The sequence below is a fragment of the Trichosurus vulpecula genome, chromosome 5, assembly GCF_011100635.1.
Source record: "Trichosurus vulpecula isolate mTriVul1 chromosome 5, mTriVul1.pri, whole genome shotgun sequence".
Taxonomy (NCBI): domain Eukaryota; kingdom Metazoa; phylum Chordata; class Mammalia; order Diprotodontia; family Phalangeridae; genus Trichosurus; species Trichosurus vulpecula.
This window is the reverse complement of record NC_050577.1, coordinates 283,606,213-283,620,853: the sequence shown is the minus strand read 5'-3', so window position 1 is coordinate 283,620,853 and position 14,641 is coordinate 283,606,213. Positions and strand designations below refer to the sequence as shown.

The 14,641-nt window shown below is 38.4% G+C and overlaps 1 protein-coding gene across 1 annotated transcript; it reads right to left on the bottom strand.

Annotated features, from left to right (window-relative positions):
- Positions 1–7,622: 7,622 nt before the first annotated feature.
- Positions 7,623–8,352, bottom strand: LOC118851901 (ubiquitin-conjugating enzyme E2 C-like). The gene has a single exon (XM_036761478.1). It carries the CDS (start codon positions 8,334–8,336, stop codon positions 7,794–7,796), a length of 543 nt encoding a protein of 180 aa, XP_036617373.1. The 5' UTR covers positions 8,337–8,352; the 3' UTR covers positions 7,623–7,793.
- Positions 8,353–14,641: the final 6,289 nt, after the last annotated feature.

The following is a 14,641-nucleotide window of genomic DNA, read 5'->3' as shown; positions in this document are numbered from 1 at the left end:
CAGAAAGAAGTTAAGGAGATAGACAGAATTTTAGAAAAGTTAGACATGGTTGACCTGGAGAGAAGTGAATGGTGATAGAAAGGAATATACCTTTTGCTCGGTGGTATGTGGCACTTACACAAAACCTGACTATGTATTACAGCATAAAAACCTCACAATCCGATGCAGAAAGGCAGAAATATTAAATGCATTCTTTTCAGATCATGATGCAATAAAAATTACATGCAAAAGAAGGCCATGGAAAGATAGACTAAAAATTAATTGGAAACTAAATAATCTAACCCTAAAGTATAAGTGGGTCAGACAACGAATCATAGAAACAATAAATAACTTCATCCAAGAAAAAGACAATAATGAGACAACATACCAAAACTTATGGGATGCAGCAAAAGCAGTTTTATATCTCTAAAGGCTTACATGAACAAAATAGAGAGAGAGGAAATCAATGAATTGGGCAGGCAACTAAAAAATCTAGAAAAAGAACAAATTAAAATTCCCAATTAAATACTAAATTAGAAACTCTGAAAACCAAAGGAAAGATGGATAAAATTGAAATTAAGAAAACTATTGCACTAATAAATAAATCTAAGAGCTTGTTTCAAGAAAAAACCATAGATAAATCTTTGGTTAATTTGATTTTTTTAAAAAAGAAGAGAACCAAAATACCAGCACCAAACATTTTGAAAAGGGTGAATTCGCCATCAATGAAGAGGAAATTGAAATAATAATCAAGAGATATTTTGCCCAATTGTATGCCAATAAATTTGACAACTTAGTGAAATAGATCAATATGTACAACAATATAAATTGCCCAGATTAACAGAAGAGGAAATAAAATACTTCAATAACCCCATTCAGAAAAAGAAATTGAACAAGCCATCAATGAACTCTCTAAGAAAAAAATCTCCAAGGACAGATAGGTTTACAAGTGAATTCTATCAAACGTTTCAAGAACAACTAATTTCAATACTATACAAACAATCCGGGAAAATATGCGAAGGAGTTCTAGCAAATTCTTTTTATGATATAAATATGGTGCTGATACCTAAAGCAGGAAGAACCAAAACAGAGAAGGAAAATCATAGACCAATCACCCTAATGAATGTAGACATTATAAAATATTTGGGAATCTATCTGCCAAAACAAACCCAGGAACTATATGAACACACTTACCAAACATTTTTCACACAAATAAAGTCAGATCTAAATAATCTTAAAAATATCAGTTGATCATGAGTAGGCTGAGCTAATATAATAAAAATGACAATTTTACCTAAATTAATTTACTTATTCAGTGCCATACCAATCAAACTACAAAAAAGTTATTTTGTAGAGCTAGAAAAAACAATAACAAAATTCATCTGGAAGAACAAAAGGTCCAGAATATCAAGGGAATAAATGAAAAGAAATGCAAGGGAAGGTGGCCTAGGTGCGCCAAATGTCAAATTGTATTATAAAGCAGCAATAATCAAAACCACTTTGGTACTGGCTAAGAAATAGAGTGGTGGATCAGTGGAATAGGTTAAGTACACAAGACATAATAATCAATAACTATAGTAATCTATTTGATAAATCCAAAGACTCCAGCTTCTGGGATATGAACTCACTATTTGTCAAAAACTGCTGGGAAAACAGGAAAATAATATGGCAGAAACTAGGCACAGACCAACATCTTACACCCTATACCAATATAAAGTCAAAATGGGTACATGATTTAGACGTAAAGGCCAATACTATAAGCAAACTAGGAGAACAAGCATAGTTTACCTCTCAGGTCTATGGAGAAGGGAAGAATTTATGAACAAACAAGAGATAGAAAACATTATGAAATGCAAAATGGATGATTTCGATTACCTCAAATTGGAAAGTTTTTGCACACACACAAAGCCAATGCAACCAAGATTAGAAGGCAAGCAGAAAGCTGGGAAAAAATTTTACAGCTTATTTCTCTGATAAAGGCCCCTTTCCAAAATATATAGAGAACTGAGTCAAACTTACAAGAACACAAATCATTCCCCAACTGATACATGGTCAAAGGATATGAAAAGGCAGTTTTCAGATGAAGAAATTAAAGCTTTCTATTGTCATATGAAAAAATGCTCTAAATCACTATTGGTTAGAGAAATGCAAATCAAAACAACTTTGAGGTACCACATCACACCTATCAGATTGGCAAACATGACAAAACAGGAAAATGATAAATGTTGGAGAAGATATGGGAAAATTAGAAGAGCAATGCATTGCTGGTGGAGTTGTGAACTGATCTAACCATTCTGGAGAGCAATTTGGAACTATATCCAAAGAGTTATAAAACTCTGCATACCCTTTGACCCAGCAATACCACTTCCAGGTCTCTATCGCAAAGAGATCATAAAAATGGGAAAATGACCCAACAATATAAAAATGTTTATAGCAGTTCTTTTTGCAGTGGCAAAAAATTGGAAATTGAGGGGACACCATCAATTGGGGAATGGCTAAACAAGTTTTGGTACATGAATGTAATGGAATACAATTGTGCTGTAAGAAATGATGAGCAGGCCAACTTCCGAAAAACCTCAAATGACTTATATGAGCTGATGCTCAGTGAAGTGAGCAGAACCAGGAGAACATTGTACACAGTAACAGCCACATTGTGCGATGACTGCCTTTCATAGACTTTCATAGCTCTTCTCAGCAATGCAAGGATCTAAGACAACTCCAAAAGTCTCACGATGGATAATGCACATACAGAGAAAGAATTCTGGTGTCTGAATGCAGATGGAAGCATACTCTTCGCTATCTTTTTCTTTGGTTGTTTTGTTTCTTCTTCCTCATGGTTCCTCCCATTGATTCTAATTCTTCTTTATAACATGACTAATGTGAAAATGTTTAACATAAATGTATATGTAGAGCCTATATCATCTTGTGGAGGGGGGAGGAGAGAGAAGGGGAGAAAATTAAAATTAAAAATGGAAGTGAATGTTGAAAACTAAAAATTAATTAATTAATGCTTGAAAAATAAATAAATAAATCATTCTCAAACCTGGAAAAAAAGAAAAAAGAAAAACAACTTATCTGGAAAACATATCAAGAAGAGAAAACATAAGAATAATCAGACTACCTGAAAGCTATGGATCAAAACCAGAATCTTGACACAATAATACAAGAAATAATTAAAGAAAATTGTCCTAAAGCATTAGAACAACAGGGGAAAGACAGAAATAATACAAATATAACAACAGAAATAATACAAGAAATAATAGAAATAATTAAAGAAAATTGTCCTGAAGCATTAGAACAAGAAGGGAAAGATAGAAAAATAGAAAAAAATCCACTGATAAAGAGATCCTATGAGGAAAACCTACAGCAATATAATAATTAAATTCCAAAACCCCCAGCTCAGGGAGAAAATATTCTTAACAACACACACAAAAAACCAAATTAAATATGGTGGTGCCACAATTAGAATCACACAAGACCCTGCAGTGGTGACACTAAAAGACCATAGGTCTTGGCACAGCAAAAGACCTGGGGTTGTAGCAAAAATATAATACCCAGCAGAGTTAAGCATAATCCTGAATGAAAAAATAAGTGGACATTTAATATAGGGCTTCTTAAACTTTTTCCACTCACAACCACGTGAACACTTCTTGAATGAATTGTCAGACTTTCAGGATTTTGTTTAAAAAAATAAAAAGAAACCTAAACTTAATAGAAGATTTGATGTACAAGAAGAGAAACATAAGCTGCATATCAAAGACTAATTACAAGGCATTCAATGAGGACAGACTGCTTACCTTTTATATGAGGAAATGTAAAATGTATGACTAAGATTGTTATTGCTAATTGGGTACTTCATACGAATGACTGGGGTAGACCATAGTATGATGTGATTTTAAAAAGTAAAACCATTTAGGAACAGGTAGAAAAAATTATTTTATACAAATGAGGTATGAGAGGAAGAACTGACACAGAGGAATTAGATGGGGGAGGAGGGCTGATAATTCTGGAATTCTACTTTCATTGGGGAATGGGTTTAAGAAAGAACAGTACATATATATATCTAGAAGGGTATAAAAGTCTTCTAAATTCAGAAAGAAATAAAAAGCAAAGGGGATAGGGAGGGGGTAAAGGATAAGGGAGGGGTTTTTAGAGGAGAGGGTAAGGGAATAGGATAATGGAATATGTTATAGAAGGGTGTTTAGATAAAGGGGAATGGGAGGACAAGGGAGGGATCCTTGAGGGAGCGGGGGAGATTAAGTAACAGGAGGACAAGGTAGCAGGTAGAAATAAAGTAGAAGAGTAAGGAGAAATAGGAAATAAGTGATATGCACAATGAATAAAATAAAGACTAGGAGTAGAATTTGTTAGGGAAAAATAGGAGGGAAGTTATCATGATCTCTGGCATAGTTAAGGCTAAAATAGATGTAATCAAAACAGAGAAACAGGGAAACTATGCTAGGTGTCCACCATATTCATGATGTTTTTTTGGATTATCTAAAATAACTTGACAGCATAAGGTTGGAATACTGCTGTGGTGTAGGAAATGATGAGTTGGTAGACTCGGAAAAATATGGAAAGACTCAGACTTATGAAGGAAGAGGTTATCCACACTCAGAGAAACTGAGGACAAATTAATACAATCTTACACAGATGCCTCTGAATGCATATGTCTATATATGAATATGATTATAGATATCTAAATATAAATATGTGTATGTAAGTATACGTAGGTGTGTCTGTATGTGTATACATATGTATATCTTTGTGTATATATGTATGTGTATATATGTAAATGTGTATGTATACATATACACATATACATGTAACACACACATCCACACTTAATTGTAGCCCTCCTCAGGCAGTAGAAGGGAGGGAGGAAGGGGGGGGAAAGAACAAAGTAAAAAGTGCACAGCAGAGAACAAAAGAAAACTTTCAAGGAAGCAAAGAAAAGATGGACAGCTCTGAACACAATGCGTAGTATTTATTATATAGGCTTTCTTGAAATGGAAATTTATTTCTGTGTATTCTAAATCATCTCTTACATTCTGCTGTACACACGACAATGCTTTTTTTCTTTGCTTATTTTGTATTTGTTTCAATATTTAAGTTTGTAATGTTTCTTTTTCTTTTCTTATTGTGTATTAATGTTTTACTACTTAAGTTTAAAATTTAAAATTGTTTTGAAGTATTACTTGTCTATGTTAGTACATTTATTTTCCTCAAAGCTAAAGGAATCAGTTAACTGACTGGGACAGTCATTTGATACTACCATATGACAGAATCGTATAATAGTATATAAGCCTAGCATAGCTATTATGCTAAAAGAAATTTGAAAACAACAACAAAAATAAACAAACAAAAAAGAATATAAGCCTAGCAGCTGGAAAGAAAAGTCCTAAAATATGGATAACTGCCATAAAAATCCTCGATAATTGAAAACAGCATAAAAGTACTAATAATACTTTAAACTTTATAGATTCACATTATTTATCCTACACAATACAAAATGAAAAAGAAATTCAGCGAGGTAAGTGAGACGGGTATAGGTCTCTAACCCAAAGAGAGCAAAGAAAGATGTAAAGGATACATGTGTACAAACATTTATAGCAGCTCTTTTGGTGTGGCAAAGAACTGGAAACTAAGGGAGAGTGTGTTCCAGGGCTGGGGGATAGTAAGTTCAAAACAAAGAAAAAAGATGGAGTGTAAGAAGAACAGAGAAAAGGTCAAGGGAAGGGGAATAACGTACAATGAATTGGGAAAGCTAGGTTAGAGACAGGTTCTGAAGACACAAAATCCTAACACAGGAGCTTATATTTGATCCTACTGGAAATAGAAAGCCATTGGAGTTTAATAGATAAATGAATTATCAGTCTCCACTTATAGACAAAGTGACATCACAAGAAAAAACACTGGATTGGGAAATAGGAGACCTATGTTCTTTTTGTTTTTTAGTTAATTAATTAATTGGTTTACTTATTTAATACTTTTAGTTTTCAGCATTGATTTTCATAAGATTTTGAATTACAAATTTTCTCCCCATTTCTACCCTCCCCCCACACTCCAAGATGGCATATATTCTGGTTGCCCCATTCACCAGTCAGCACAAACTTCTGTCACCTCACCCCCCACCCCCGCCCAAGGCAAGATAGGTTTCTATGCCCCATTGCCTGTATATTTTAATTCCTAGTTGCATGCAAAACTTTTTTTTTTGAACATCTGTTTTTAAAACTTTGAGTTACAAATTCTCTCCCATCTTCGCTCCACACCCACCCTCCCTAAGAAGGTGAGCCATTCCACATAGGTCACATGTGCATCATTATGCAAAACGCTCCCACAACACTCATGTTGTGAAAGACTAACTATATTTTGCTCCTTCCTATCCTATCCCCCTTTATTGAATTTTCTCCCTTGAATCTGTTCCTTTTCAAAAGTGTTTGCTTTTGATTACCTCCTCCCCCATCTGCCCTCCCTTCTATTGTCTCCCTTTTTTTATCTTCTTCCTCCTTCTTTCCTATGGGGTAAGCTACCCAATTGACAGTGTATGGTATTCCTTCCTCAGGTCAAATCTGATGAGAGCCAAGATTCACTCATTCCCCTTCACCTGCCCCCTCTTCCCTTCCTACAGAACTGCTTTTTCTTGCCACTTTTATGTGAGATAATTTACCCCATTCTATCTCTTCCTTTCTCCCTCTCTCAATATATTCCTCTCTCATCCCTTAATTTGATTTTATTTTTTTAGATTTCATCCCTTCATATTCAACTCATCCTGTTCCCTCTGTCTCTCTATATATGTATATTCCCTTCAGCTACCCTAATACTGAGGTCTCATGAATTATACACATCATCTTTCCATGTAGGAATGTAAACAAAACAGTTCAACTTCAGTAAGTCCCTTATGATTTCTCTTTCTTGTTTACCTTTTGATGCTTCTCTTCATTCTTGTGTCTGAAAGTCAAATTTTCTATTCAGCTCTGGTCTTTTCATCGAGAAAGCTTGAAAGTTTTCTATTTTATTGAAAATCCATATTTTGCCTTGGAGCATGATACTCAGTTTTGCTGGGTAGGTGATTATTGGTTTTAATCCTACCTCCATTGACCTCCAGAATATCATATTCCAAGCCCTTTGATCCCTTAATGTAAAAGCTGCTAGATCCTGTGTTATCCTGATTGTGTTTCCACAATACTCAAATTGTTTCTTTCTGGATTCTTGCAGTATTTTCTCCTTGATCTGGGAGCTCCAGAATTTGGTGACAATATTCCTAGGAGTTTTTTGGGGGGAGGGAGATCTTTGTCAGGAGATGATCAGTAGATTCTTTCAATTTCTATTTTACCCTCTGGCTCTAGAATAGCAGGGCAGTTCTCCATGATAATTTCTTGAAAGATGATATCTAGGCTCTTTTTTTGATCATGCCTTTCAGGTAGTCCAATAATTTTCAAATTATCTCTCCTGGATCTATTTTCCAGGTCAGTGGTTTTTCCAATGAGATATTTCACATTGTCCTCCATTTTTTCATTCCTTTGGCTCTGTTCCATAATATCTTGATTTCTCATAAAGTCACCAGCTCCCATTTGCTCCAATCTAATTTTTTTTTTAAAAAAAAACAACAAAACTTTATTTATTTATACCTTAATGTTGAGGGCTAGACTGGAGCTTAAGAAAAAAAAAGAAAAGAAAAACAGTCTATGATACAGAGTCCTGAACAGAAGGGAGAAGAGGAAGAAGACAGGTTATGAAGAAGGGAAAAAGACACACACACACACACATACACATAGACACAAGATGAGGGAAGATAGGCTGGGCAGCCAGGGTCAGGGCTCTTGGCTAGTCACCTGCTTCATGTAGGTTTCCAGCAGGTACTTTTTAAAGGCTGTAGGGTTTGTCCAAAGTTCAGCAGCATGTGTGTTCAATGGGCTGTCAATGTTGGGTTCTCCCAGCAGGCTCTGGATAGACAGCAGGATGGTCCTGACATCATACAGAGCTGACCACTTGTCCTTGAGGATGTCCAAACAGATATTGCCTTGGGTGTCCACATTAGGATGGTAACAAGGTGTGACAAATTTCACAGTGGGAGCATTATATGGATAGCCGCTGGGGAACTCCAGGGAGAGCTTGTACCTTAAGTCTTCATATACTGTCCCAGCTGCCCCATGGATGGTCCCAACCCACTTGAAGAGATTGTCTGACTCTGGGAAAGCAGAAATTCCTTTGTCTCCAGACATCATTAGGGTCATCAATTCCTGCTGTAACCTCTTGCCCACGGACCCGCGGGCCGCGCCCGCCCCAGGCTCGGCTCCTTTGCGGGCGGCGGCGGCGGCGCTAGCAGCGGCCGGATCGTGATTCTGCGAGGCCATGGGGGACTGGAGATAAAAGAAGAGAAACTCCCGGGCGGCAACTGCCTCCAATCTAATTTTTAAGGTAGTATTTTCTTCAGTGGTCCCTTGGACCTCCTTTTCCATTTGGCTAATTCTGCCTTTCAAGGCATTCTTCTCCTCATTGGCTTTTTGGAGCTCTTTTGCCATTTCAGTTAGTCTATTTTTGAAGGTGTTATCTTCCTCAGTATTTTTTTGGGTCTCCTTTATTCAGCCGCTGACTTGTTTTTCATGGTTTTCTCACATCACTTTCATTTCTCTTCCCAATTTTTCCTCTTCTTCTCTAATTTGCTTTTCCAAATCCTTTTTGAGCTCTTCCATGGCCTAAGACCAGTTCATGTTTTTCTTGGAGGCTTTTGATGTAGGCTCTTTGACTTTGTTGACTTCTTCTGGCTATATGTTTTGGTCTTCTTTGTCACCAAACAAAGATTCCAAAGTCTGAGTCTGAATCTGAGTCCGTTTTCGCTGCCTGGCCATGTTCCCAGCCAACTTACTTGACCCTTGAGTTTTTCATGGAGGTATGACTGCTTGTAGAGTATAGAGTACTTTGCTCCAAGCTTGAGGGGATGCGCTGTTGTCTTCAGAGCTACACAGCAAACTCTGCCACACCGGTGCTACTCCTCCCCCAAGAACCGCCAACCTGAACCAGACTCAGATCTAAGCTGGCTCTTCACTCCCACTCAGATCAGCCACTTAATTCCTCCCACCAGGTGGGCCTGGGGCCAGAAGCTACTGCGGCTGTAGTTTTGTAGCTGCACCACTTCCGCTGCCCCTGGGGTGGTGGCGCAAAATCCTTTCCCTCTGTCCCCCGCAGTTTTTCCCACTAACTTTCTGTGTTGTCTTTGGTGTTTGTGGGTTGAGAAGTCTGCTAACTGCCACAGCTCACTGATTCAGGGCGCTAGGGCCTGTTCCACGCATCTCCCAGTCTGGTTGATCCACATGGCCCATGTGGGTTCTGCTCTGCTCCGCTCCCAGGTCTGTGTGATAGACCTTATCCCACAACCATCCAGGCTGTCCTGGGCTGGAGCCCCGCTTCCCTCCGCTATTTTGTGGGTTCTGCAGTTCTAGAATTCGTTCAGAGCCATTTTCCATAGGTGTTTGGAGGGACTTGGGTGGGAGCTCACACAAGTCCCTGCCCTCCAGCCATCATCCTGGCTCTGCCCCAGGAGATCTAGGTTCTAGTTCTACACTAGCTAGCTGAGTAACCTTAAGAAGATTATATAACCTCTCTGTTTCAATATATTTTAATACATTAAGTTCCAATATTTTTTAAAATTAGGAATCAGATTAGATGATCCTCAAAGTACTTTGCAGAAGTGAAATTCTTTGTCTTGAGAAATATGAAGTATGCTTATTTGAATGATTCTTTTTAAAAAGGATCTGACTATTGAGTCAGGATACTCTTTCTAGTCTAAGTTTTGCAACTGTAGCATGACAAGATCTTGGGCAGGGCTGGGGAACCCATGTGTCCCTCTAGGTCCTCAAGTGTGGCCCTTTGACCGAATGCAAACTTCACAGAACAAATCCCCTTAATAAAAGAATTCGTTTTGGGGGCAGCTAGGTGGTGCAGTGAGTAGAGGACTGGCCCTGGACTCAGGGAGACCTGAGTTCAAATCTGGCCTCAGATACTTGACACATGTACTAGCTGTGTGACCTTGGGCAAGCCACTTAACTGCAATTGCCCTGCCCCTCCCAAAAAAATTTGTTTTGTAAAACCTGGACTGAGTCAAAAGGCCACATCCAAGGACCTAAAAGGTCACATGTGGCCTTGAGACCACAGGTTGACCACCCCTGACCACCTTTTCCAGCCTTATCTAGTATTACTCCATTTCTGTTACTCTCCATTCCTATCAAATTGGCCTGCTGGCTCCAACTCCTGCCTCCTCAGTTTTGCATAAGTTGTCCTCCATATATTAAATGCATTCCCTCATCATCCCTTCCTCACAGAATCCTACCATCTTTCAAAGTACAACTAAGATGGCCCCCTTTCTACATGAAGTCTTTCTAGATGTACCTAGTTATTAGTACTTTCTCCCTCTTGAAATTACTTTGTAATATTTTGTACATACATTGTATTTACTTACATGATACAAGTTCACAGGATGTGTCCCCTAGTACAATATGACTCTTTTGAGGGCTAGGCCTCTTTTCATTTTTGTCTATGTATACTGAATGCTGAGCATATTGGCTTGTACGTATTGGGCTTCAGTAATCCTTGACAACTTATGAAGTAACAGGGTATGAGATAATTAATTCCATGATAACTGTATCATTACAATAAAATAAAAAATGTATTATAAAAAATTATACACACCCACATGTGGACAGAGAAGGTACTGTCCAAGGCTATGATTTCAATGATGTGACTCATTACTGGAGAGGAATCCTCTTCTACTAATAAGGACAGCAACTGCTCTTTAATTTAAAGATGTAGCGACTTGCCCTGAGTCACAAAGACATACAGCAGAGCCTATGCTTGAGGGTAGTTCTTTCAGTTGCTTATTATTCATTTTATAAATTATCACAGCATGAATTATTTAAACTTAATCATGTAAAATATTGGCCAAGATGACGGCTCAAAAGCAGGGTGCTAGGGCCTGCTCCACCCATCTCCCTGCCTCCCTCCCTGCGTAAGCTCCCTGCCAGGTCCCTCCAAAAAACGATAAAAAATTGCTCCGAACAAATTCTAGAACTGCAGAACCCACAAAATAGCAGAGTGAAGCAGGGCTTCAGCCCAGGACAGCCTGGATGGTCACTGGGTGAGGTCTATTCCACACGGAGCTGGGAGCGGAGAGGAGCGGAGCCCAGCGTGGGTGGCGCCCAGACCAACCAGACCAGGAGCCAGGCAGAACAGGATCTAGCACCCTGAATCAGTGAGCTGTGGCAGTTACCAGACTTCTCAACCCACAAACACCAAAGATAACAGAGAAGGTTAGTGGGAAAAGCTTCCGGGACAGAGTGAAAGAAGGAGTTTGCAGTTGGGCTATGGCCCCGGGGACAGCAGAAGAGTTGCAGCTACAGAACTACAGCTGCAGTCACTTCTGGCCCCAGGCCCACCTGGTGGGAGGAATTAAGTGGTGGATCAGAGCAGGAGTGCAGAGCCTGCTTAAGATTTGCGTCAGGTCCAGGTTGGCAGTTCTTGGGGAAGGAGCAGTGCTGGTGTGGCAGAGCTAGCTGTGTAGAAATAACTCTGAAAACAACAGCGCATCCCCTCAAGCTTGGAGCAAAGTACTCTTTACTCTACAAGCAGTTATACCACCATGAAAAACTCAAGGGTCAAGTAAGTTGGCTGGAACATGGCCAGGCAGCGAAAACGCACCCAGATTCAGTCTCAGACTTTGGAATCTTTCTTTGGTGACAAAGAAGACCAAAACATACAGCCAGAAGAAGTCAACAAAGTCAAAGAGCCTACATCAAAAGCTTCCAAGAAAAACATGAACTGGTCTCAGGCCATGGAAGAACTGAAAAAGTATTTGGAAAAGCAAGTTAGAGAAGTAGAGGGAAAACTGGGAAGAGAAATGAGAAGGATGTGCGAAAACCATGAAAAACAAGTCAATGACTTGCCAAAGGAGACACAAAAAAATACTGAAAAAAAATACTGAAGAAAACAACACCTTAAAAACTAGACTAACTCAAATGGCAAAAGAGCTCCAAAAAGCCAATGAGGTGAAGAATGCCTTGAAAGGCAGAATTAGCCAAATGGAAAAGGAGGTCCAAAAGATCACTGAAGAAAATACTACCTTAAAAATTAGATTGGAGCAACTGGAAGCTGGTGACTTTATGAGAAATCAAGATATTATGGAACAGAGCCAAAGGAATGAAAAAGTGGAAGACAATGTGAAATATCTCATTGGAAAAACCACAGACCTGGAAAATAGATCCAGGAGAGATAATCTGAAAATTATTGGACTACCTGAAAGCCATGATCAATAAAAGAGCCTAGATATCATCTTTCCAGAAATTATCAAGGAGAACCGCACTGATATTCTAGAGCCAGAAGGTAAAATGAAAATTGAAAGAATCTACTGATTGTCTCCTGAAAAAGATTCCCCACCCCCCCCAAAGAAAACTCCTAGGAATATTGTCGCCAAATTTTGGAGCTCCCAGATCAAAGAGAAAATACTGCAAACATCCAGAAAGAAACAATTTGAGTACTGTGGAAACACAATCAGGATAATACAGGATCTAGCAGCTTCTACATTAAGGGATCAAAGGGCTTGGAATATGATATTCTGGAGGTCAATGGAGCTAGGATTAAAACCAAGAATCACCTATCCAGCAAAACTGGGTATCATGCTCCAAGGCAAAATACGGACTTTCAATAAAATAGAGGACTTTCAAGCTTTCTCAATGAAAAAACCAGAGCCGAATAGAAAATACGACTTTCAGACACAAGAATCAGGAGAAGCATGAAAAGGTAGACAAGAAAGAGAAATCACAAGGGACTTACTAAAGTTGAACTGTTTTGTTCACATTCCTACATGGAAAGATGATGACTGATTCATGAGACTTCAGTATTGGGTAGCTGAAGGGAATATGCACACACATATATATACATACATATGTGTGTGTGTATGTGTACATATGCATGTATATATATGTACATATATATATAGACGGAGGGCATAGGGTTAGTTGAATATGAAGGGATGATATCTAAAAAAATAAAATCAAATTAAGGGATGAGAAAGGAATATATTGAGAGAGGGAGATAGGGAGAGATAGAATGGGGTAAATTATCTTGCATAAAAGTGGCAAGAAAAAGCAGTTCTGTAGGAAAGGAAGAGGGGGCAGGTGAGGGAGAATGAATGAATCTTGCTCTCATCAGATTTGACCTGAGGAGGGAATACCATACACACTCAATAGGGTATCTTACCCCACAGGAAAGAAAGAGGAAGAAGATAAAAAAGGGGGATGATAGAAGGGAGGGCAGACAGGGGGAGGAGGTAATTAAAAACAAACACTTTTGAAAAGGGACAGATCAAGGGAGAAAATTCAATAAAGGGGGAGAGAATAGGAAGGAGGAAAATATAGTTAGTCTTTCACAACATGAGTATTGTGGAAGGGTTTTACATAATTATATGCATGTGGCCTATGTTGAATTGCTTGCCTTCTCAGGGAGGGTGGGTGGGAAGGGAAGAGGGGAGAGAATCTGGAACTCAAAGTTTTAAAAACAGATGTTCGAAACCAAAAAAAAAAGTTTTTGCATGCAACTAGCAAATAAGATACACAGGCAATGGGGCATAGAAATTTATCTTGCCCTACAAGAAAGGAAGAGGAAAGGGGATGGGAGGGCAGTGGGGTGACAGAAGGGAGGGCTGACTGGGGAATGGGGCAACCAGAATATATGCCATCTTGGAGTGGGTGGGAGAGTAGAAATGGGGAGAAAATTTGTAATTCAAATTCTTGTGAAAATCAATGCTGAAAACTAAATATATTAAACAAATCAAAAATAAATAAATAGAAATCATGTAAAATATTGCTTTAACTATATCTTGCAACTTGTATTCTTAATCATTTTGAATTCTGTAAGTACCAAAAGTAACTGGCAATTGTCTCACTTCTCCTGACATCCACATGTTGCAACTGAAATTAAGGTAAACTGAAGCACAAAATTCCAAGCATTATCAGTTTAATAGTAGAACACCAATCTACTAATAAAGTGGGTCAATAGCTCCCCTCAATAACACCAGAGACAAAAATTGAGCAGAGGTAGCTCCTTTTCATCAACAAAGAAGAGAATCAGGAAGAACAACATGATTGGTAGTACAGCTAACATCAACATGGGAGTAGGAACCTTATGATTGGATTTTCTGAGGAATGTGGGCTAGTACCCATGTGCAGCTAGTGACCACTTCCCTCTGTCATTAAGGAATGCAGATTGATTTATGAGAGTCATTTGCATTCCATAATCTTTGCTAAAGAATCACACTCAGTAGTCTCTGTGGCACTGAGAAAGTTTGTTAGGGAGGTAATAGTTTTCCATAATGGTGCAAGGACAGTTTAGAGACCATATATCTCTTAAGCTAGCTTCAAGACTTAAAGATAACACCTTTAAACTAGCTCAGAGGGAAAAGCTGAATTCCTTTTTTTTTCTTTTTTTTCCTTACATGAACAAATCATTTTAACATTATTTTTTTTGAAATTTAAAGTTCCAAATTCTTCTCCACCTCCCTCCCCCTCACTGAGAAGACAAGCAATTTGATATAGATTATACATGTGCACTTATGCAAAACATATTTCCATATTAGCCAATTCAAAAAAAACATAGACCAAAACAAGAAACC

Coding starts and splice junctions, on each gene's coding strand:
- LOC118851901 (XM_036761478.1), bottom strand. CDS start 8,336: ATGGCCTCGCAGAATCACGATCCGGCCGCTGCTAGCGCCGCCGCCGCC.